This window comes from Corvus hawaiiensis, chromosome 2, assembly GCF_020740725.1.
Source record: "Corvus hawaiiensis isolate bCorHaw1 chromosome 2, bCorHaw1.pri.cur, whole genome shotgun sequence".
Classification (NCBI taxonomy): Eukaryota; Metazoa; Chordata; class Aves; order Passeriformes; family Corvidae; genus Corvus; species Corvus hawaiiensis.
This window is the reverse complement of record NC_063214.1, coordinates 65356135-65382682: the sequence shown is the minus strand read 5'-3', so window position 1 is coordinate 65382682 and position 26548 is coordinate 65356135. Positions and strand designations below refer to the sequence as shown.

Sequence of the window (26548 nt, the reverse complement as noted above, 5' to 3'; positions counted from 1 at the left end):
TACAGGACCAATCACATTCCCCTGATTACAAGAAACCAGCAGGACCTGCTGCACTTGGAAATCCCAGCCAACACAATTTATAAAGTACTGCTCAATGCACAATGGAATTTAAAGAGTACGGTTTCCTGTGATCCTCTCCTGTGGATTTTATCACGTTTAATAATGTGGTTAAATTCAAAGACCATGGCCCTTCCCACACTGGTGTCAATGTTTTGGGTTTCTCCTCTCAAACAGAATAATATTTTTATGTAACTGTATGGAAGTATATCTTTGAGACAGCTACCTCCAGGGCATGTTCTATCTTGTACTGGCCAAAAGATTAAAAAATTAGAAGCACATTAGTTATACATTTGCACACACTTCATGGCATGAAGTAAAATTCCCATTATTCAATAGCTTTGACAAGTTAAATAAATATCAATATAATTCTTTCTAAAATGTAGCAACACTGAGGAATGGGGACCTGAGTGCATGTTTCTGTTGAAACAAAACAAATACAACCTGAGGAGGAGAGTGATAATAAAGAAGTGGACAAAAAAAATCCAAAACATTCTGCTGTTGTATTCACTACAAACTTTAACTAACAGGATTAAAGGACTGGAACAAAAACTGATAATTTTTTTATTATTCTTTAAAATGTATGAAATTTACTATATTTTTCTCTTTTATATTTAAAGAGAAAATACAAGTACAAGCCTTGTAACATATATCATCAGTGCTAACATACCAATACAACAAATATATGTGATTTTCTTGACAGTCACAATTAGCTCTGACTGAAGTTCAATTTTTAGAAGTAAAGCTGAATAAGAAATATGACTATTATTCAATTTGGATCTCTTGTCAATAGCATTCCGTGTTTGTTGAAAACATGGCTACTACATGGCAGATTTCAAATGTTACAAACTTCTTTTAACTCCAGAAAGTCAGACTCTTTTTTTCCCCTCCAAGCGCCCTTGCTCCCAGATATTCAAATAAATTGCATGACCACAAAATGGAACAAATATTTTTGAATTACACTACCATTACCAATTTATTTCAAACTTTAATTTATTTGGGACTATATAAAGAATAATGTTAATTATTCCTTAATACTACAGCCAGAGCCCTTGTATTGTCTTATTCTTTCTGATAATCCTTGTGTTTACTTATTTAAGCTGGCAAAGATAGATGAGTTGTTCCTCATAACAAAAGAAAACAATAAGGAGATTAATGGAAAAAATCTTTTGTGTTCAGTAGCAGAAATTATCCAGGTCCAAGCATAGGCAGCTAATTGAAAGCAATTTTGTCTACTGTTTGTGTTATCTCTTGCAGTCAGGAGGCTTCTCTTCCCAAAATTCAAACTACTTAATTTCAATACAGAAATACTTTTGTAGGTGCCACCAACCATTCACAGTTAAAAATAAATAAATAAATAAATAAATAAACATGCCGTTTAATGCTAAGGATATGTTTGTTTTAATTCTTCACATTTCATTTAAATAAAGTGTGTTTACAGTATGCTGTGTTTTACAATAAAAGAGCTAGCAGATCATGGAGTCAGGTATTTAATACTTTTAACAGCCGTAATTACTTAAAACAGTATTTCGTTAACTGAAAAAAGGAGATCAAACATAAAAATCCCATCACAAGACACCACTTACAGGGAAAAAGACTAACATGCTTTCCTATAACTAATATGTACTTTTAAAAAAAAGAAACACCAAACAACAAGAAAAGTAATGTGCTGTCTTATCTTTTAAAAGGAATATAAGTACATCCTAAAAAATACAAAGGTGTTTCAATTCATAAATGTTTTTCTTCTTGGTCTAAATGCAAGATGAAAAGGTACCAAATCAAAGAAAAATATTCAACAACAGTACTGCAGTTCCTGTTCAGCAATAGAACCACCAAGCCAGAAGTGAATTTAGAAATTCTCTACACTACTAAGGTTTCAGGTTCAATTAAACACAGTAGATAAGAAAAATAAGGAGGGATGCACAAAGCAAATCAATCCTCTGTGTATTTGAAAAGAGACACAGTTCCTCTTTTCAGACACTTTCTCTCCCCCGATCATATAAGATTTTGAAGAAAATTTGGTGTAGCACAGGATTAAAAAATATTTCGTTCAGTTCAGCAAAACTGCCTTTTGTTTTTTGGATTTTACATTGACTCTCAGTCATTTAGAAGGAATTACACTGTTTGAAGCACATAGGACTTTACTGCTTGCAATAATGATAAATACAGCCATTCTGGGTAATCATCTGCTCCTGGTCATATGCTAACATGTAATAGTAGAGGTGTGCTCATTTATTCAAAACCACTGTCCCTATACAAATCCTCTTTCTGAATACCTAAAAAACAATATGAGATTTTAGAGACCATACAGGACAGCAAGGTGCCAGAAATACTATAGAACAATCTATCTTCTTTTATATGTAGTATAATACAGTGTTTGGTGAATATAAATGGAGAAAAACCTGCCAGCCTGGGCACTCCTTAGTGTATTACTGTGCAGGAAAATCAATGAAGATATATTCTTGGCTATGTAACATTACATATTTGAGTTGTTTCGATCAGTTTCTCCAATGTGCCTTTCATTTCTGACCAATACTTTTCTAATTCTAAGTGAAACTACATGTCTCTACTGCTCACAACTGACAAGATCAAATGAAATTTAAGAGGTACTAATAATATATATATCCTGTTTTCTGCAGACATTTGGATGCAGACTTCATGACTGAAGAGTTCACAGTCCTAAGTATGGTCACTGCAGATAGATCACTCTGCAAATACTTTTAAAACTCCTGTCATCTCAGTTTGAATGGAACTTAAGACAAGTAATAATTAAGAATTTAACCGAAATGATTTTCAAAGGCAAAAGCAGTAAAATGGCAGAAAATTAAATTTCAATATATGATTTTAAGGATGTGTTTGAATTCATCAGACTGCAGAGCTTATCTCAAATTTGGCAAGGAAAAAAGCACTTTTAAATGTAAAAAATACACATGCCTACGTATTTCTTGAAAAAATCCATTTAAAAGACTCTGCAAGCAAAAGTAAAACCTGGCATAGAAACAGAGATGCAATCCTACGGGCTATACACACTCAGTAAGGAAAATAAAAGCTAAGAACACGAAACTAAGCAACCACTTCAAAGCCTTACAATTACAAAGTACAACATCTACTTTTTTTTCAGAAGGAAAAAAAGGCAAAAAGATTGAAAGGAATTTCACAAAATAATCAGAACACTTTCTGAACTCTTCAAAAATGCTAACAAGTTGGGTTTGGGTTTTTTTCAGGAAAGTGGTTCAGGAATAGTACACTGGATTACATATTGATCGCTCAGATAAAGGGAGAAAAACCAACATAGTGATAAAAAAACCAAAAACCCCGTGTATCGTGCTAAGAAATATGCCAGAACCTTTGGTAACTGAAGGAGTACTAAACCTTTAAAAAGTTTTAATAGAATTATGTTTTTCTTCTTATGACATTTATGGAATCTTTTTATTTTTATTTAAGAGGAAAAAACCTCATAAAAGCTATGTGTATTTACCTTTAAAACACAATATTGAAGGTTGTAAACTGAAGTAAAGATAACAAATAGATCTATTTTTTTACTCACATAACACTATGCTTTATTGTTTACATACATGTACTAAATCCAAAGGATCATTTAAGTCCCCCTAAGCAATCAATACTATCATTTTAAAAGAAGCAATTCACTCATTTCACAAGTCTTGCTAAACTATTATTACTTACTTACTAGAAAATCACTGACAATACGAAATTTATATAACCCGCAGGGATTATTTCTTATATTTTCCTTTAAATGTCTTTCAGTCAAACATAAAAGCCTTCTGTAATATCTCAATATAAGCACAAAATGTATCCATAGAAAAAGCAATGTTTGCAATGTAAGCAAAAAACACTACCACTGTTTTCATTTCTGTTCACTGTAAAAAATCTAACACATCTTTGGTAAGTAAAATGAGGTGCCAAGAAATATCTCAAACATCATTCCCTATGCCTGCTTTCTGAAAACGTGACTATACTCATTACCTGAACAGTTTACAAAATTGTATCAGCTAATACAGAATGCTGGTGTATTTGAAAGGTATTTTCTTTAAATATTTTAGATTTCTGATAAATACAGTGAAGACTTATGATACCATGAGTGAAGACTCATGATTCAGGAAGAATCCAATCAGATTAACAAACTGTGATTTACATCATTTTATTCCAAATTACTGACTTTTAGACATCTAACCACCACGGAGCAATTTATTTGACCTTTCTTCAAAGGAGAGGAACAATTCTTCAAGTACTCTTTTTTTTTTAATGACTGACTGTGGACGAAGTTCTAGGAATCAACTTTTAGATGACAGAGTTAGGAAAAAGAATACACTGTCCAACATTTGTTCCAGATACATTAATTTCAGTAACTCACCCTCTACTGTTAGAGTACCCATTTTGGATTCCAAGAAATCAAACAGTGTGCTTGGTGCAGATGGTCTGGTATTTCCTAGCTCCTCTTCATCTTCAGGTCTTATTCGGCCTCGGCCCTTCCCCTTACCTGTAAGCATTAAAGGATTTTTGTGAATAGGGAATAAAAAAATAAAAAAACATATACACTCCTTCATTTGATTTACAAAATGTTTGTATTTTCTGTTTTTAAAAAATTCTGCCACAGAAAGGCAGTGATAGGACAAGGGAGAACAATTTTAAACTAAAAACTGGAAAGATTAAGATTAGATGTGAGGAAAAAATTCTTGACTATGAGGGTGATGAGGCACTGGAACAGGCTGCTCATACAAGCTGTGGATGCTCCAGCCCTGGAAGTGTTCAAGGCCAGGTTGGATGGGGCCCTGAGCGACTGGTCTAGTGGGTGGCCTCTCTGTCTGGGGGGTGGGGGAGGTGGAACAAGATGATCTTTAAGGTCCCTTCCAACCCATGTCCTTCTATGATTCTAGGATTCATGTTTCCCATTAAAGGGTAATTAAATATTTGACTTCCAATTCAAAAATTTTCACAAGAATATAATACACAGAGGCCTTTCTTAGGGATTTGCTTTCAGGTTTGCAATGCATTCTAACTTCCAGGAAAAAAACATGCAGATATGCCCTTCTATAACTATATTAGTAATCCACCATACACAAATTCCTTGGCTTGTAAACAGTTTCAAAGCATCTCTTTGCAAGCTTTACCTCTAGGTGGTGGTCCCTGAATGGGTTTCTGTTTACTGTTGTTCAGAAGAAAATTTAATGCTGCCTCTAGGCTGTTACTGTTATCCATAAGAGCCTGTCTTGCTGCTTCCTTGCTAAAACCCATCTCTGTTATGTGTTTTAGAGCCTTTTCATCAACCTGAAATAAAAGGTACACACAGAAGTAATAAATAGAACACTCTATAAACCCACCAGATTTTATATTAATTTTTCTTTAGTTTTTAATTGAAACAATATTTCTAGTTTAATTTATTATAAACATTTCAGTTTTATATAAAATCTTCGCATACAATCTCAAAAGAACCAGCTAGTCAAGGGGTTTTTTATCAGTAGTATCGTTTTTAATTCATTAGTTTTCAGTTCTACTATTACATGCTTTCAAGCACAAATGTTCCTACTCTATATGAAAACTAAAAGAAATATCTCAAAATAATATCAAAACTAGCCATCTGTTCCTGTTTGAACCCTTTCACAACTTTTACAGACAACACAAAACCCAGTTACATCTTAAACATGGAAAAAATATAATTGGCTAGAGGTTTTGCAGAAGAAAGCAAAGAAATGCAAACAATTTACTTCTGCAGAAATACAGGCTCCATTATTCCAAACTGTATAGAGCTTGATGACAAAAAGGCAAAGCAGGAATCACAAAGCATTACATACAGAAAATAACCTTGCACCTGCACCAAAATTATACCAGTTACCCATCTACTTCAATAGCTGCAATCAAAAACATTCTTAACAGGAATCCCATGGATATAACATTGTGTCTATAGGTTCAAAAATAGCGATATCAAGACCCTACAAAAAAATCACAAAACCCCAAGCCTAAGGGAATCTAACCTCTAAGGCACATATTTAAATTTTACTGGATAAATATTTAGCCCAGAACCACAGTGAAACTCATAATCATCTCAGTAAGGTACAAAAGCATCATAAGTATTCTAAGCAGACCTCTAAAATTAATTGCAAGGAAAGTCGGCATTCCTCGAGGTATTTTGATTTTATTCTTGTTATATTTGGGGTTTTGTTTTTAATATTACACATTTAAGATTCCATTTAAGTCTTCCACCTTACCAGCTCTCGGTAGACACCTTCATTCTTCCCCTCTGGTTTTGCTATCTTCTCTTTCTGGAACAGTTCCCTGTTTCGATTTCCTCCAGCACTCACACTGAGATTGCTTCTGCTACTACCACCACCTCCTCCAAATGTTTTGGTCTTTAGATAAGCACAAAAATAACATTTCAGCAAACGGAATTTATGAAAATAAGCCTCAATATTTAGCTAGTAGAAAAAGTGCAGTACTTTTGTTGCAGTGGTATTTTTTTTTTATTATGCTCTGGGTCAACAAATAAAGCACTAATTTAAACACACACAGAAAAAGATTAATTTATTAGTTAGGGATTTTTTTTTCCCCTGTGCCCAAAAGAGGCTGTAAAAAAGGTACATAATTCTAGTTTTTACAACTTACTAAATTTGAGAAATAAGCTAAAAAGAAGACCAAAGGAGAACATATAAACCTGACACATTGGAACTAAATTTCCAAGCTACTTTTTCAGACTGAGTTCAGGGAATCATGGGGGTTTTGAGAGTTTAAAAAAGCAGATGAAAAATGCTAACCTGCATTAATTAGCTAAATCTTATTAGTGAAATTGTAAACCCCTCATTTTTTAGTAGTGTTAACAAAATCATATCTACAATAAAACATTATGATACATTTATTAGCTTTATTAAAATAAGATCATAGCCATCAATCCAAAAGGACTCTAATTCTGACTCATCTTTTTAAAGATACAGAAGTAGAATTATAAGCAGGCAAATTTCAGAAAGCATTTGTCATTTCAGAGAGAAATACTTAAAATAACAAGAAAAGATCAATCACAGTCAGTAAAATGTTGTAACCCATGCATTCTAACCTCTTTGCTCTTTGCTACTTCTGCAATAGCAGCTGTTCTCTGCTTTTCAAATTCATCATTGTCCGCAACAGGTTTTACAGTATTTGTCATTTGCAGAGTCTTTCTGCGATCAAGGTCTCTGCTATCCACTTGCACATGAGATGCACATTTCTGAAAATGCAAAAGAAATTTTTAATTAACTCTTCTGCCTACTCTCATTTGAGAAAGACCAAAGCATTATTCCATTAGAGTAGAAGACTCTCAGATAAAGACTATTATCATGTAGCTAAGACATCATGATGAAATCATGATGGTTCTTGGAAATCTGATGATCCTTGCCAAATTGTTTGGTATTTAAGAAGGGACTGCATTAGTGCCTACACGGTCTGACCAGCAGAATCAAAGGCTCCACACACTAAATAAAGTTAAGTTTGAAATTGAGAGGAAAAATGTTACTGGAAACTGGCACAACAAAGAGACAGGATTAACACAGTTTTGGGGGTTTTTTTAACAGGCACATTTTTGATACCCAAGTTATCAAGATCGAAGGTGTTTTGATTGCCTTTACCTAACTGGAACAAGGTACCTAGATATCATAATACAGGTACTTTTATGAAGTGACAAAGTACACTATACCTGCCCAAAAGGTACAAAAGGAGGAGGACCACCTTCTGTTCCAATGTTACTCCTATTGTGTTTTGCCAAACTCTGTAAAAAAATATTTGATAATTAATAAATTGCAAACAGAAATCAGATTATATAAATGTCTCTATTTCAGAAAGTATATGAAACTTGCAAGATGGACATTTTAAGCAGAAAAAAAATCGTATTTTTAAATCTTGGGTCACATAAGTTAAGAAGAAGGTTGGAGGAGAGGCAGAGAAACAAAGAAAACTATGAATATTTTTATAATGACTAAGGCAATACATAGAGCAAATGTAGAAAATTCAGTTATAGATCAAAATCTACACTAATAGAACAAAGCAGCACACAAATAGGCAGCAGATGTTTCTTTATACAGAATACAATGAACTTGCTGCCAGTAGAGATTGTAAAGGCATACAGCATGTTTAAAAAGGGATTGGACCAATTTAGCCCAGAGAAGTGAAGGTTTAGGGGGACCTTAGCAATCTACATGATGGAGACAGGCTCTTTTCAGTGGTGCCCAGTAAGATGACAAAGACAGTGGGCAGGAACTGAAACATAGGAGATTCCCTCCATCACAAAACACTTTTTTGACTGTGAGGGTGACTGAGACAGGGAGGTTGGAAAGTACCCATCCTTGGAGATATTCAAAAGCTGCCAGGACACTGTCCTGGACAATTGGCTCTAGGTGGCCTTGATTGAGCCAGATGACCTCCATCCTCAACCATTTTGTGAAATTCATGATCCCATGCATAAGCAAACACAGAAAGTATTAGTCAGAATTGTAGCCCCTGATACAATACAGCAATTCTGTATGCCAAGGCTGTATAAGTGCTCAGACTCTCATCTCTCCCTAAAAACAATCTCCTTTTTGCCACTGCTGGAAATGAAATGCTGTGCTACTAAGAAAAAAAAGAACAGGTCCTTAATGCTGTTAAAATGCACCAAAATTGCATTCCCTATATTGTATCTCTTTTATTATCTTCATTTCTTACGGTCTTTTCCCCCCAATAGACAGTCATGCATGACTACACATATTCCCTGTTGTCAGAGACAGCCTTAATTACTTAAGCTATATATGACATTTACCTATATATTTATTACCCTGATGTAGAATTGATTTAAATCCATCATCTGAGAAATGGAGTATAAACATGAATAAGCTTTAAGCCACCATGTTATCTGAGAATTTCTTAAACTAAGTAGTAGATTAATTTAGCTAATACATATTCAAATTAAAACTTTTGGTCCACTCCTTTCAAGTTAACCACTTTTTTTAAGAGTCGAAGACTGTTTTCTAAATAATTTATGGTTATTAATTTCTTTCAACTTTAAAAAAAAAAAAAAGAATAATCCTTTTCCTCATGCCTTGGAGCAAAAAACACTGATAAAGTATTCAATAAATTATTCAAAAAAAGCATTTAGAAGTGCAGAAATCATAAAATTTTTCTGCTTTAGTCTCAATCAGTTCACTTAAAGTGCTACCTTAGAATTAAGAGCTAACCAAGGGCTGATCACTGCAGCATGCTCATACCTCCCTGTACCTAATAACTGAAGCAGCACAGTACAGCAGTGATTTCATGGCCAAGACATTTCACTTCCCCAGAGCAGGCACTCCAGGTGCAACAAACCCTGCACTTATTCTGGGGTTTCTATTTGTTTGCTTGTTTGTTTGTACCTAGAGAAATGCATGCAATTTTGGAATGAATTCCCATACTGAATCAAATGATAATTAAAAAAAAATAATTATACTCTAGCCAAGAATTCAAGCATTGGATTAATTTCTCATGTCCTATGTCCAGGAAGAGCATGCTGAATTTACACTTTTTTCTTTCTTTCCCAAATGAGAATCAAGAAAACACACAGAAGACAAAGATTGTTTCAATCTAGTGCTCAAACATGCAATTGGGCAAATGGCAAAAAAGCCCTTAAAAACTGACTGCCAATTTACCAACTTTCAGCTACATGAATTTTGAATCATAACAATTTATTGCATAAAACTGTTATCCATAATGAAAGAATTTTAATGATCTAATGGTAAATAAGAGCCTTACACCTTCTTCTCAGGGAGCACTCTCTGCTGAGAAGTGAGAGTAGCTAGCTGCTTTAGAAACCAAGTTTCACATTGCACCAAATAAAAAGCAGACTGGCAACATGAACAATTTTCTTTATCTTACAATTAAATTTCCTCACACCCCAGCAGCAACTATTATTTACAATAAACTTTGTTATAAATACATTTAGTATGCTTCTTTTACCCTTTTAGCTCTATTTGCATCATGACACTAAAAACATATTTCCTAGGGAATCTCTTAAGAAACTAAGGTTTAGAATATGAGATTCCTAGGTATTATGTACTATTGTACCCTCACCCTTCTTTCTACCTGTATTTTGAAGTATACATAAAACTACTCCCTTTTCCCATGAGGTAATCTCAATATTTACCCTCACCTTCCCCAAAGCAGAAAAATCTTTAAGTATACTAGAGAGCTTTATTTTTAGATGATCAGTAATTCTAAGTTTTAAAAGTATAAGAGCCTGCCAAACAGTCTCACCAATCATCTCAGCATATTTGCTTCAGACTTCACTCATAGATTGTATATATTGTCTGGTGTTTTGTTTAATAGCAATGCAAAATTGCTCTTCCTTCATAAGAAGGGTAGGAGCGGTATCTCAGGTACTGATCCTTCATGTTTGGAACATCAGTCACCATCAGAACACGAGGAATACTACGAAGCAATAATTATCTGGAACTGTATTTTTTCCTAAAGATGTCCGTGACACTTTACCTTACATTTCCAAGTAGTCTAGAAAAAAAATCACAGTAACAGTCTCATTTACTCCTTCCTTATTATTTACTGTTGCTTAAATAGGGGCACTTGAAAAGACCTGACATTTCCAAGCAAGAATTTACTTTATGATAAAATTGAATCCTACAAGGAAGATAATACTGCATTCATTCCACATATGCTACATTGTAGTGTGAGTCTTTATTACTAAAACTTGATTCCTCCTGAAAGGAATTTCAAACACTGCTCTGAATAGAGTAAAACAGTAACACAACTGAAAAACTAGAAGATGACAAGTAGGTGCAAGGACAATAACTTAAGACTGGATAAACAACTTTTATTCTAAAGTTTCATAATGTTACTTGGCTTAATAACACTATACTAAGTGTAAAACCTCCTTATTTCATCATCTACACAGGAAGCCAAATTAACACATCTCAGACTTTCTAGTGGAGGGAAAATAAAAAACTGCCTTCAAAAATAAAAAACTAGCTTCAAAACCAGTAATTTAACATAGCCACACAAATGAAAGTTTTACGTCTTTTTATGCAAACAGTTCATCATTTTAATTAAGCTTCTGTGGCAAGATTAGACAAGGAATGGAAATGTCCTTATCACCTCTCAGATATTTTAGCAATTATGCTTATTTGTCAACTGCTCTCTTCTGCAAACCTTTCTGAACAGGATAGAAGCATCAAGCTCATAGGGAGACTGCCATCATGTAGCATCTGGCTTTTACAGACTTGTTTGAGCCCTATCTGTCTAGCTGTCAGTCTGGATATAGAACTGGAACTACAATTTCCAGTGGTCATGGTTCACCCATCCAAACTGATTTCCTGTCACCAACAGCTTTTCTGACATGGCCACATTCATGTGCTGTGAGCTGGTCAACAAGAAAAAGAAAACAATACCCTGGCAAATTCCGAAAGTTTGAGAATCAGAGAGCTGAGAGGACAGCAGCAGGCAATAGTTAATTTTCTGTATCTTACCAGAGCAAATCAGTGACAGCTACCACTCCGTTAAACATATCACATACAGCCAATAGAACTGGCCAACAAGCGCTGAAAGCTGTAGTCAGCAGCACAACTTCGGTTATTAAATGCTTTGCTTTCTTTATTTATGTAAATAGGGTCTGTTCCAAGTTATTTCTTGATACTGACTTCAAAAAACAATTAATAATTATAAAGCAATTATTTGTTGGAAGTCCAGGTAGAAGAAATATGAAAACAGACAGTCCAAAATATCACCAAGAAAGCAAACCAGTTCTATTCTTGTGTTACCAATTACACGGCATTCTTAAGAATATGTTAGGTCTGTGTTCTCTCTTCTGCCCCATCAATCTTAAAACTCAGTGTTTTTTAACTGAAGAAAGAAATCACAACACTTAATACTAAGTAAGAATAAAAATCATAAAATGGGATGTTTCTGCTGTTGGCCCCAGAACCTTTTCTATTCTGAAAGCTTCATTTAAAACCAGGAATGCTTCTGTGTTTAAAAAAACCCCTTATTTTCAGCTATAAAAGCACAAAAAGGATGCCAAACAGAATCTAGTAGAATGTGTAACTGTAACATTCAAATAAATTTTGGCCCAGTTTGCTGAAATCTATTAAGTGCAACCAAACACCAAAGAAGGCTAGTTCTAACAAAAATGACTGAGCCCAGCTTAGCAGGAGCAACAGTAAATAGTACTTCATACAGAACTGACCATCATGTTCATAAGCAGCTACTCTGTTTCAACCCCTGCAGAATACAGAAAGGAATCAGTTCCCATGCAAAGATCACTTGTAATTTCTTCATTTGCAACATTATACATAAGAACTCTGGCTGCAGCCCTAAAACTATTGGGACACTACAGTTCTAAAAGCTTATCATATGGAAGTTCACAGTCAACAGCAGAAGCTTGAAGTTTTTAAATGTAATATGCAACTTGTAAGACAAGCATTTCCAGTGGTGTTACCTCACCCTTTGTAATTCCCACTTTTCTATAAGATGCTCCACTTCACCTCCAAGAACTGCTGTGTTACTGTCATCCAACAGCAAGAATCCATTTCTCACTTCAACAATTCCTGAAAGCTTAATTTTTGTTCCAGGTGGAGTGTTCAGGCTAGAGGTAGAAACAAAGCCAAATAATTCAAATACATTTATTACCATTTTGCCACAAAGAAACACATAAAAACCTGGTCGTATCATAATTCCAACATTTTCATATGACATAATAAAAAATTAGCATCAAAAAGCACAGTACTTTTCAATAGCTTTATTGGAACACTTCCCACTCATTATGCAAAAATTCCATACTGCAAATTAGATTCTAACAGAGATGAATATTGGCAATCTGTCTGTTTGGTTAACATTCAATTTCACAATATCAAACTGAGGATATGATTTGTTTAGACTAACAGACAATATTCTTAGACAACTGGCTTTGAGGTAGGTTCCTCATATTTACAGTTAAGAGTGGATCTCCAGATACTAATCATCTCATTTTTTTTAGACATTGAACTTAGTAAACACAGAGTGGTTAGAAAGGAACCTTTCTACACATTGCTAAGAGCTAGGACTGTACTAGAATAAATACGAAAACCATGTATCTCGTAGCCCTTATTACTCTGTAATTTAAAAACATACGAATACTTTCTGTCATCAGCTCCCACAAGGAGCCACCTTACCTTCTTCTCAAGTGAACCTACCCTAGGAAAAGCAACAGCACAAGAATAAAAGAAGCATGTATTTCCAACATGTAATCGAAAGACATGACAAGCAGTGCAATATGGAAACTGCTTCTTCTTGTGAAGAAGGACAAAGACAGTTCAAACCTTACAACTGAGAGCCAATTATCTCTTTAAAATATGCTAAAGCTACTATTGCAATCACAGGCCCATACCACATGGTGAGGAACATTCATAGCAGAGTGAGGCAATTACAGTACCAGTGGCATTTAACCTTAGCAAAGTTAATGGATTTTTGGATTGTTCTGATAAAAGCAAAGAAAATGAGATCAAAAAATACACATGAAAGAAATACAGAAAAAAAATTAAAATTAGGCAAGAGGAGAGGGGTAAATGGAAACCATAGTCATGAAAACCTATAATTTAAAGGAAAATTGTGATTTTTATTTATTTCAAGTAATACTATGTACTGAAACAGCATATTATTGCAGTTTAATAGTCCAACATCAAACTTTAAACAATTACATATAATACAAATTAAATCTTTAAATGTTATGTAAAAGGAAGAGCTCACAGCATTACTAGAGTGATGAGTTCTCTAACATTTTTGAGATTTTTATCGAAAAGCTTTCAAATTATGTCCTGTACTGGGTGTTCATCTTTAAATATTTTGTGATCTAGAATCTACTTACACAGGAGTCTGTTTGCCTTCCTTTACTGCTCTCTTTATATTTGCATTGGAATATGATATTCCAAGTTGTGCTGGCTCAAGCTAAAATTAAAATATCATTAAATGTTCTGATAGCATCACTCTAAACTGCAAGCTGGCTCCTGCTCAGAAGGAACAGTTTAACAGTAAAAGATGACATTCAAAAATTAAGTACATATCTATATCTAACTGTTGCAGCTAGCAGAGAAAGAAGAAAAAGGATTTTTTTTAAACCAAAGTTAACTGAATTAGAGGAGTGCAGAACACACCATGACTCTGCAGACTAAACACCAGAGATCGTTTTTAGCATCTCCATAATCAAACACACAAAACATCCCCATGTTCAGCAGTAAATCAGCTTTCTTACCCTTCACTTTTAACTGAAGAAACATCCAAGTTAAAGGCCTCCCCATGGTCAAGCAGTATTAGTTGCATTGGCTTAGGAGTGTCAAGCCCGTGGCATTCCTGCTACAAAGGTAAGGCAAAAGATCTACTACTACTAAAAATTGGGGATTTGGCCCAAGTTTACACACACCCCCAAAATGCTGTGTGGCGTGAAACTACAACTCAGTAGATGGCTGCAGAAATCCACTTTCTTCCATTATGTACTTCAGCATAAACTGAACTGTAAATTACATTCATATATACCTTTGCATGCTGAATTTAAGTTTCTCCTTTATATACAAATCCAAGAAGGAAGCCTCTTTTGTCAAGCAATTTTTTTTATCAAATACTAAGGACACTCCATTTTTTCAAGGACATTGAAGTATCAAAGCAAAACCTGGAAAAGAAAGTTGTTCACCTTATTTTTGACATGGTACTGTATTCTATAGCTGTGCAGCTTGTGTGTCCATCAGTCATCTGTAAACGTAACATTCTGGGAGCAGCCTGAGATTCTTCGTTATCCTTTGGTGCAGCAACATTGCGGATTTTCTGTATTTGCAGGACACATGGCCCTTCCAGCTAGGTAAGTCAAACAGAAAAGACAAAACTATGAGCACTGTTAAGCAAACACATGGCAATATCTAGACACACCAACAGATGCCCCCAGGCAAAGAAAAGTGTAATTTGATCATGTTCAATTTCTATCACTCATGTACTGTATGTTCTAAAGCCTGATAAAAATGGCTTTTTCAGAGAAAGAGTTGCAGTGCTTCACACATCCCTGAGATACCAATTATAAAATAAAAGTGAACAAAAACAGTTGGGGAGGAAAACAAACAAAAACACCGATACTGTCACTTCGAACATAGTATGGAGTCCAGATAAGATTTCACATGCTGTACTGCAGGGTGTCACTGACAAGTCTTCTAAAGAAAGATAAAAACAGCTTAGAAGCCTATCTGTTTGGATCAAGAGGAAATTTCAAGTACAACTGCTTTATAAACACCAACTAGAAATATAGCTTCTTTAAACAATGGTCCAATCAAAACACAACTAACTGAAGAGACATCGCTTTTCTGGTGATTACATAAAAATGGATACCCTACTATACACACCACAATCTATGTTACAAAAAATAAAAACAGTAACTAAAAAAAACCACAAAACAAACAAACAAACAATACCCCCAAATAAAACAAAACCACTATGAACACAAAACACCAAATAAAGCAAAATAAACCCACCTGAAAAACCCAAGCCCAAAACAACCACCTAAACCATTTGCAACATTTCAGCTACAGCTGAGTCATTTTGATTTCTCTGAAAAATAAAAATTGTCTGTGGCTGCTCAACTGATCTCTAGCTCCTAAAAGACAGTGAAAGATTAAAAAGTGCACATTTCACCGGCTTTTAACCTTGAAGAAATAGAATAGGTAGCCCAGAAAAATGAGAGCAGATAACCAGCAGGTAAGCATATATAAAGAAAAGAGAGATTAATAAATAAGAGAATAGGAGCACAGTAGCTTTACTATGACGGCAATAGAAGATCTGATGTATAAATCACTCTCACTGAAAGAAGCTTTTCTAAATGCAGTTCAGTTTTAACTGGAACAGCAAATCTGATCATCATTTTAATAAAAATAAAAATAAAAAAGGCTGTAGGAAACAAAAATCCACAATCAAAAAAACAATGAAACAGAAATTGGGACGCATACGAGTAGCCTTTAACAGGAATTAAATTGCTGGTACCTTATGTTTTCAACTGCTTACCATCAATTTGTCAGTACTCAGAAAGGAACTCTCTGAGAACACAAATCCTTTCTGAATGCTTCTTCTGCAATTAATGTTTCCATTGTAATGAAACTAAGTTCTCAAAAGAAAACCACTAACACTTTAAATGTAACAGCTATTAAGTTATATGATATAACTTTATAGTCTTCTTTGCACTTCTATTCCTTTAAAAATACTGAAAATATATTTATAGTATATAGTCATCTTGATAGAAATGTGAGGATTCAGTTTTTCCAAATCCTATGCAAATGTGGCCATCTTGTGGTTAATACTGGTAATAGTTATTTTTTTAAAACCATATAAAACATGTATATTAATGAGTGAGTGAAATAGCTCTGTGTATTAATGACTGAAGTTGATAACCATCTATAGTGGTCAAATACCCACGTTTCATATTAGGACTCTCCCAGCTTTTATGAAGCTATTTGCCTATTATAATAATACTTCAAAATAAAGTTATTTTCTATGCAAGATGGAAATACATCATAGGTTCTCAAGATATAGGTAAATAATACTAATATTAGTCTTGGCTGAGAGGAACAATAGTAGCACACAGTTTCTATTTTTCACTGAAACATTTCTAAACAACAAATTAATACTTTCTACTGAGAGATTATACTAAGAAGTTGTTCCTCTCCCATAAAGCAAATATTCTTTTTTGTAAAGACATAGCTCTGTAACATAATGTATTTGCAGACATTGCAAGCTAAACAGCAGCACTGATTAAGGAGTCAGATTTGCTTTATGTTACTCAAAAAAAGGAAATTACAGTTAAGAAAGCAAGGATTCAGCATATTCTCTAATAGCTTGAGCTAAAAATTATAAATAGGAGTCCTTCTCAATCAGATTTTTTTCTGTGCAATCACTCTTTCCAAAACCTGAAGGACTATCACCCTCCAGGAAATGGTTTGCAAGTGTCTGGTTTGGGTTTCCTTAGAGCAATTTTCTAAAGATCTATGAATACAGATAAAGTTAATAAAACTCTTCCCATAAAGTTAGTTTACTAAGTAATATGCTGCATGCATAGACTGCTGCCTAGCTAAAATCTGCAATCCTGCAATGGACTCTCTATCAAGTGTTCTTTGCATAAATGGCAACAACATTTGTGCTTTTTTTCTTGCAGAAGTCTGTGCTTACAGCACTGACCACTCCATTTAGACAACAGAGTAAACAAATCCAAACAGCTCTTAACAGCCTCTCTCACCAATCAATCTTGCTTTTTTAAAACAAACCCACCCTAAGTTACCAGTACCTGAATTTCAACAGTACAGAAATATGTTTCCCCAGAACTTTCACATCAGTGATAGACTGTCAGTATTTGAAGTAAGAGATAAAGAATTGAAGTGAGAACCGTGCTAATTTTAAAATAAAATTTCTTCATTTATCCACTTTCTGAATCACATGTAAGGAACAAAACAGGAAGGGTATACAGAAGGGGACAAAACTTCATTTTTATCTAAACACACACCATGCATTAAAATCTAGCACATCCAAGTTTCAAGTACAATACTCTAGCACAGAAAGTGTTACACCATCTAACGTGTTGTATTCACGTAACCTGTAGGACACACAGTCATAGGAAAATTAAATAAAGCACATAGCTGCAGCCATGGATGGCAGTAGGCAAGTAACACAGCATTAACATGTATTACTACGTATCAGAAGCAAACAGCTACTTCAACTTATTCCTGGCCTGCTTTGTTGCTCTCTCAGGATAATACAGGAGAAAAAATGAAATTCTGAAACAATGTAAAGACCAAACAGGTTAAATGACTTTCCAGCAGCAAATGAAGTTGCTAGGATTGTCCAGATTTTTTTTAAGCATTTCAAACTTGTGAAATAAAAACCAAAAGGTCCTCTTTTATGAAACTTATGTTCATATATTTACACTGTAATATATTCAAACATTGGGGGATTTTGTATGTGAAGTAATGACAAAACCAGACTAATGTGCCATAGAAGACTCTCATCACACAGAAATCACAGACTACAGAAAAGTGAAGTAAAAATACTGCCTACCTTTTCCACCTTCCCACCATTGATGTCACTGGGGAGGAATTTCTTGCCAATCGTTCTTAAATCTGTCTGAAATGATTACAGAAGACAAGAAAATATTAACTTAAAATATGCACTTAAAAAAAAGAAAAAAACAAAAAACATAACATAGGAAAAAGAATAGCATTTTTTCCATAATGACAACTCTTTATTACAGAAATCCACTCCTCTGTGTGTGATAAAAAATTCAGCAACTCAAGAGTTTACAAAAGAAATCCTTTTGCCTTTTAAATTATATTCTTAAGTACATTTTCAGTGTTGATTAAAATGCTTTTAAATAGACAAAACCAAATAACTATTTAATGTTTAATTGTCAAACATAGCTATGAGGTTTAATAGAGGTAAAACATCTTTCTTTGCTCTCCAACTGGCACTTAGAGAAAAGTATTTTTAGTTTCTGTCTTTTTACATGCACAAATCCTTACTTATTATGGTCATAAACAACTCTTTCAAAAGAAAATGTGCTAAATGTAATTACTACAAGAACTTGAACAGTAACTTGCCATTAAGATATGTCAATAGCCTACTGTTCTGGCATCCTGATCTAGAACCAAGCAGGACTGTATTTTAGTATCTGAAATATTGTAAACGATTTACTCTGGTTTTCAGTGAGAAATACTGGTATGTTACAAATAGAAAAAGCAATCATAGGAATATGTTTTTAGTATATTTACTGAGTATCTATAGAGGGCATAAATGCCCAATCCTCTCTCTGTTGCACAAGTTAGCCAGGTAGTGATAAGGAAGCACATTCAGTTTTCAATCTGAGCCCATCGGAGGAAACTCATCCGTCATCTGTCAGTTGTGTATCTCTGAATTGCACACAGGCTCCTACAAACTGTTCCTGTGTGTTCTGTATCCATATCATAGAACCATCATAGAATGGTTTGGGTTGAAAGGGACCTTAAAGAACATCTAGTTCCAACTCCCTTCCTGTGGGCAGGGTACACCTTCCACTAAGGCCATATTGCTCGAGTCCCATCCAACCCACCCTTAAACACTTCCAGGGATGGGGCATCCATGACTTCTCTGGGCAACCTGTTCCAGTGCCTCACCACCCTCACAGTAAAGAATTTCCTCCTAATATCTAGCCTAAACCCACTGTTAGATTGAAGCCATTCCCCCTTGTCCTTTCACTATGTGTCCTTGTAAAAAGTCTCTCTCTCTCCATCTTTCTCATAAGCTTCTTTCAGGCCCTGGAAGGCCACAATTAGGTCATCCCCAAATCTTCTCTTTTCCAGGCTGAACCATCCCAATTCTCCCAGCCTTTCCTCACAGGAGACCTGCTCCATCTCTCTAATCGTCTTGGTGTCTCTCCTCTGGACTTGTTTCAACAGGTCAGTGTCCTTCCTGCACAGGGATCCCCAAAGCTGGATGCAGCACCCCAGGTGGGGTCTCACCAGAGGGGAGCAGAGGAGCAGAATACTCTCCCTCTCCCTGCTGTCCATGCTGCTTTTGCTGCAGCCCAGGACACATTTGGCTCTCTGGGCTGGGAGTGCACGTGGCTGGGTCCAGCCCCTCACTCAGCAGCACCCCCAAGCTGTTCTCAGCAGGGCTGCTCTTGATCCATTCATCTGCCCAGCCTGTGTTGATACTGGGGGTTGCCCCAGCCCAGGTGCAGCACTTTGCACTTGGCCTTGTTAAAGATTCCCATGGGAGATTCCCATGCATCCATTTCTTGAGCTTGCCCAGGTCAGTCTAGACAGCATCCTGTCCTTCAGGTGTGTCAAGTTCACTACTCAGCTTGCTGTCATCTGCAAATTTGCTGAGTTTGTACCTTGTCCCTTCATCTGTGTCATTAATGAAGACATTTAGTGACACTGATCCCAATACAAATCCCTGAGGGGACACCACTCATCACTGATGTCCATTGGGACTCTGAGCCATTGACCACTACCCTCTGGATGGGACTGTCCAGCTACTCTTATGCCTCTAACCATTCATTAAAATCCATCTTTCTCCAGTTTAGAAAGAAGGATGTTCTCAGGGACTGTGTCAAAGGCTTTACAGAAGTCCAGCTAAATGACATCTGTAGCCCTTCCCTTGTCCACTTACGCAGTCACCTCATCACAGAAGACCACTGGGTTGCTCAGACAGGACTTGCCCTTGGTGAAGTCTCCAGCTTTGTAGTCAGAGCAGTAGGAAGGGGACACAACTTTTACAAATTCTTTTTAAGTTCTTAGACAAAATAAAAACATTTGAAGGACTCAAGATACATTTATGTCTATTTCACACTTATTTAAGCAATTCACATACACTCCAAAAAGGTAAAAAAGGTCAGCTGACTTCTTGATTTCTACTGCCTGAAACACACCTCTAGTAGTCAAGAAGAATTTGTAAGAAGTGGAATATAAATTCACTGTTATCCTGCCATTAGAGACACACTGCAACTCTCTACTTTCTCAACAGACAAGTTAACCTGGGCACAAAAACAACTGACTTAATGATAAAAAGTGATAAGTAATTAAATCTGGCTTTGGAGTTCTTGTGCAACATTTCTGGTTTATTTTTATTATCTATCAAACAAACCTGAAATAACAACACAGGCACAAATGATCATGTCACTACTTGTTCCAGCACATGCAGGGTAATACCCAGCAACTCACAAGTATTTTATTTGGGTCTGTATAAAGTAGCAATGTGTTCTCAATTATATGGGCATGCTGCTCTGGTCCAGAAATCAAATGCTTACCCTTTGCATGTTTTCTATTACATTCTTTGCATCTTTACATTATAATTTTGCTTTAATTCTTTTCCTATTCCTTACATGAACTGCTGCCTGCATGCACGAATGATTGAACATAAGCTTTAAAGAATAAGTGAAAGGAGCAGAGGGGACACTCTTTTTCAGAGTATCATCTAAAACCATCTAGTGGTTGAATCTTGAGGGTGGACAAAATAATCCCCAACAACTCTCACATAATTTCATTATTTTATTATTTCTAATTTCATCAAGGAAGAACACTTTTATCTTAAGCATTCGACTACATTCTGTTCCGTCTTGAAACAACATATAGTTATTACAAAGGACAAAGTTTAATATAAACTTTATAAAGTACAGACAAGCTTTAAAACATCTGAGTATGGATTTGATAGAATATGTTAAAATAAAATAACAAATACACAAATTAAGAAAGGCAGTAGACTTGCTAATGTTTACCAACAATATATACTAGAATTCTAAAAAACAGGGATTCACATGCACACTTTTCTCATATCCTCAAAAATATTATGGTTTATTGCTTCGAAGATGTTGCTCTATCTTGTATATTCCTTGTTCATTTTTTGCCAGAATTATGACTACTAATCCAGATTTCTACAGTAAAGAAAAAAACCTGGTTTTAGTTACATAAATATGTAGACAACACTGGATATGTAGTCTGAATGTGCTTTAAGGAGTATCATGTCCAGAAGTCAAAGTAAGGATGTTTTATTCATCCCAACAAACTTATTTTGCACTAAAATTTCATACTTGTATCATTACACAGAACTTCTGGTTGTATTACTGCTTGTAGTTTGACTTTAGTTTTACATTTCATAAACAAAAAAATACTTTCCTCTGCTAAATCTGTTCATTTCTTCTGCTAGGGGTTTTGCAGTTTGGAATAGGTGTTCTTTCCAAACAAAACTCAGAGTTCACACAGGCACGGAGAGAGGTAAGTACTTTGTCCTTTACATAAATCACACAGACAATGGTACACTTAGACACACAAACCTATACTTGAGCCATTAGATCTACCATTTTTAGCATGATTTGTCAGAAAAAATGATTTCACTACCATAACTTACATTAAGGGCAACTAGGATAATATCATTTGTATTAACTTTTTCAGATGAACTTAAGCAAGCTTCAATTCCTTCATCTGAAAGATACCTGTTAAAGAAAAAAAGAATTAGAATATCACATGATGGATCAATGAGACAAACTTTTTTTCTGTGTATGAGATTGTCTTTAGTTCCTATCTTTTGTTGAAGCATAGATGCAAAAATACTTGAAAAATTACTTAATGTAATCAGTTTCCTTACACTGGGATGGGGTTAAGAAAAATATTTCTTCTTTCATAATTTCTAAACAGAAGAAAATTTTTAAAAATGCAAACAAGAAAAAAAGTTACACTTACAAAGTAATCAGAGCCATCATAAACAGGGTAACATTGTGCTCCTCATGCCCACCCCTCAAATTATAGGAACCTGGCTTCAAAAACAACCCTTTGACCTTTACTTGATGGAAGAAGCGTATTTTCACTTGTGCATTTGCAAGGAAAAAGCAAAACAAAACAACCAACTCCCATCCTGCTCAGAACACAACCACATCTATTTGTAAAGAGCAAGGCTGTACAGTTAATCCCTCAAGGGCTGGGGCACACAACACTGACATCCTCTAAAATGTATTTTGGTTGCCTGGGCTACAAAGAAACCAGTAAAAATGAAAGCGCATTACAGTGTAGGAATAGTCAAATATGGTGAAAAGTATTAAATAAGAATAAAAATTCTCCTCCACAATCACACTTGGAAAAAGTGACACTGATAGTGGCAGTGCAGGATCAGTATCTTTCTGGAAAAATTCTGTAAGTATACAATAAATTTGTTCATCTGAACACAAAGTAAGTTTTGAATTGATTACCTGAATCCATTTTAAAGGGGTGACCTATTCTAACCTTCAAAAAACACTTTAAAAAAGGATAATTTTAACTTGAGTGGTCAGAAATTGTGACATTTATTGTTCGTTTTGCCTAGTCTAACCCATTTGCAGTCCCAGTTTTCAATTTTATGTAGCTGGCAACCTGCCTTCTTCTGCACAGTTCTTCATTTTATTCAAATACATCACAGCAACCATTAAACAATTGACAGATGCCCAGTCTGAAACACAGTACTTCCTCAACATTTAAGTAACTACTCACCCAGAAATCACCATTTCCCAAATAGTAAACGAATGATTTAACAAACAAAGATTAATACACCCTAAGAAATACTAAAAATAAATATTCCTGGGTGCTTCAAGAAATACTTCTTTTTAAAGAAAATAACATGCACAGTGTAACATATAAACAAGGCAAAATACTTGAAGGGAAGTACACTTGACAGACCTTTTTGATTCCAGCCCTGGTAACTTTAACATTGCCCTCTCCAGTCCTGCTAGTGTTCCCATACTAATTACTGGTCTCAGCTGTGGGATGTATCTGTTCACATCAGACACTGGGATCTAGCAAATCCTGAGTCACTAGCCCACCATCACCAAAAAGAAAAAAAACTAATAATGAATCAATTCAGACAGCAAAAAAATGCATATATATATATATATATTTATATAGAAGCATAAGAAGAAACAATCCTATTTTTTTAATAAAAGACAGATGCTTGAGAAGAATAAGGTAGCAAGACGTGTTGGCTTGCATGGGAATACAAGATTTCCCAGCTGAGCAACTCTGAGCTTCAGTACTATGATATGTGAAGATTTATGCAACTCCTGTGCATTAGCAGATCTCATTAGCTGGAGTCAGAAGGTAAAGCAGAACAGCATTCCCACTCCGTGCCAGGGGAAACAGATACATCCAACAGACTATCCTGCTCTCGAGGCTTCAACTGTGGCTTAATTACACCAACAGACTTCCTAGAAAGAGCAGTATCATAAACTTTACAAGTTTACCTTCTGCCATCTTCAGCATAAAACTGAACATAAGTTGAACAGCAGGGGCTGGGGGGAGTACAAAATCCATAAACTGAGTTTTAGACTGTTGGCTAAGTCATGGAAGGATTCTTCCTCTTCTGCTCCAAATGCAAATGAAGTCGTTCTTCATTCTACTGAAGCTAGAGGGACTGCAGTTCTCTTACAGAGTTACTTAAGAGTTACCAAGCACTTCAACATAAGCTACTACCATTTTCCAGCAAGAAAAAACTATTTTTAAAGAATGAGTGAACAAGAATCTGGCCTACAATTAAACTTTCTCTATATAGGACAAGATTAATTCTGCTATTACAAAAATCACTGCTGAGTCATGTTTTACTTTCTCACGTCAACATGAAGACTGAATCACAGCTGTCAAAATAGCACTCTGGTTTAGTTAAATTTTCAGTTTGTAACTTTTCAGATATAAATTTCTATATGAATTCTCAGTTTAGTTTGTCTCATTATTTAGAAGAGCTTTTAAGAAAGAAGGATAAAGAGAAACTCACTGGAGAAGACCACTAATTTTTGACTTGTGATTATTTAAGCAACAGCACTTAGCAAAAACATTGCCCATCTGACCGAAATCTCTGACAACCTCCCAGAGACACCAATCATGAAATACCACTGGGGGCATCTGGTAGGTTGATTTAAGCAAACATCAAAGCTTTTTAGCAAAAAACTGTTTGACTTGGTTATTATAAAAGTTTTCAAAAAAGCAACATCTGTGAATATCAATGTCGGGCGATATTTTATAGTTTGGGGGTGGTTGGTTTGATTTTTATAGATGCTTATTACATGAAAGTATAAATTAGTTAAATGCAAAAGATCAAGATCAAAATTACTTTCAAGAAAAAAAGAGCAAATCAACAATTCTGTCAGCAGAATTTTGCTGAAAAACTTCAACAGAGAAAAAAAGAGCTTTCCAGTAGTGTGTCAAGTGTTGTTTCTGTGTAAAAGGATGCAAAACTATAGATTTAGTAAGAAATTGTCAGAAATTAGCCAGGAAGAAAATTGCAACCAGGAAACATTGTGCACCAGAATTACCCAAAGCACAGATTTCTCCTGCTTTAACAGAAGCTTGAAAACAGTGTTTCAAGCTTCAGGTATCAAGTCTTTTCCACTTTGCCCTAATAACATTACTATCCAGACTACTTCACATACCAATGAGTACTCCAAACATGTTTAGATTTTCTTAGCAAACTTAAGAAACTTATTTTAAATAAATTATTTTATCTTCTCCTGTTTGTACGGTCTCATATAAGAACTATCTAAGTTTTAGCATTGAGTATTTCCTGCTACAGGCCCACTAATTATTTAAGAAAATAAAAATAAGTATTTTTATTAAATTTATTTTTAAATAAATGTATTTATACAGCAAAACATACATCTACCTCACTTAAGTATGAAAAGGGAGTTACAATAGACAAAGCTACCTCTTCAGATGGCATAATCCTTCCCCCCATAACATAAGGATTATTAAGTCTGAGCTTTTTGCAGACTCTGAAGGAAACAAGGTCCCCTTTTCTATCTGTTCTTAGTGAGGGCATGCAGTATGCTGAAGGTAGGACCTTTGCAGCATAAGGCCATTTAATTATTTGTTCTCTGTATTAGATCAAGGAAGGGAAAAAGAAATCTGACCCTGAACAAAACCAAAAACAGTAAAAATCTCCTCTGGAGTCAAAGAGAACAGCCCTGCAGCTCTGTGTCTCTATTATACTCACTCAAGTGCCTCGCATCATCGGCATTACCTGTTCTGCCTATTTTGCAAAATACCATGACCTTAGTTAACAAAAGGTGACTTACAGTGTGATCCTAATACATTAATCCAACACATTTCCTATTGCCAAGTGGTAGGAAGCAAGCCACCCATGAACCAGAGCACACTGCTGGAAGTGGGTGTAAGTCCCCCAATTCCCAAGATCTACCTGTCAGTGCTGTACAAGCAGTGTCTGTCAATTCTTGCTCTCCACACCTCCATTCCAAGCCGTCCCCACCAACTTTCCTTTATAAATCAAGGAGATGCTGGGAATAACCTGGCACAGAAATGTTGCTGCCAAAATCAACAAACTTCCCTTTTTTCCTTCCGTAAACAAACATTTCAGAATTAAGCACTTTTGCTTAACGTGAAGCAGCAAATAAATAAAAGGTACAATAAATGGGTGACAAGTAGAGTGAGCAGCAGCCAAGCTCCACAAAGCTCTTCAAGAAGTCCAAAGCAAGCCAGTGGCTGACCACTGACATCTTACAATGACAGCAATGATACAAACTACTTCCCAAAACCAAAAAAACCCCCAACAACACACACAACCCCACAACATAACCCTCCTCTATGAGGACTGGTAACCAGACTAACATATACTGAAAGCACCTTTAGTTTCCAAGAAATAAAGTATTCACTAGACTTCTGTCTTACAACTGTTTTAAAACAAACTTAAAAGTTACATGTTGAAGTCATGAAAACAACTGCATTGATTTCAAGGGAATTTTAGTTAGTAGTGCTGCAGGAGTCACACAGGGATTCTGTGGCATTGGAACATTAATACAAATTAGAAGAAAAAAAGAAATAAAATCACAGTTTACAACCAAATGGGCATAAATCTTCTACAAATGGTTGAGATGGTTATTTGTGAAGCATTCTCAAGAGAAAGGAGATGAGAAGAGAATGGAAAATAAATGTTTCTACTGCAATTCTTTTGCATTACGCTTGCCGAAACCTGAGGGATATCTCACCTATTCCTT

At 35.3% G+C, this 26548-nt stretch overlaps 1 protein-coding gene across 1 annotated transcript in view; it reads right to left on the bottom strand.

Annotated features, from left to right (window-relative positions):
• Positions 1–26548, bottom strand: part of TDRD3 (tudor domain containing 3) — an 88027-nt gene that overhangs the window by 26636 nt on the left and 34843 nt on the right. Inside the window, exons 2-10 of the mRNA XM_048295465.1 lie at positions 21931–22015; positions 18106–18171; positions 14714–14874; positions 12496–12637; positions 7736–7807; positions 7121–7270; positions 6282–6422; positions 5187–5343; positions 4430–4555 (exon numbers count right to left, since the gene is read on the bottom strand). Coding sequence (XP_048151422.1) covers positions 4430–4555; positions 5187–5343; positions 6282–6422; positions 7121–7270; positions 7736–7807; positions 12496–12637; positions 14714–14874; positions 18106–18171; positions 21931–22015 — 1100 coding nt within the window. The remainder of the gene's footprint in view (positions 1–4429; positions 4556–5186; positions 5344–6281; positions 6423–7120; positions 7271–7735; positions 7808–12495; positions 12638–14713; positions 14875–18105; positions 18172–21930; positions 22016–26548) is intronic.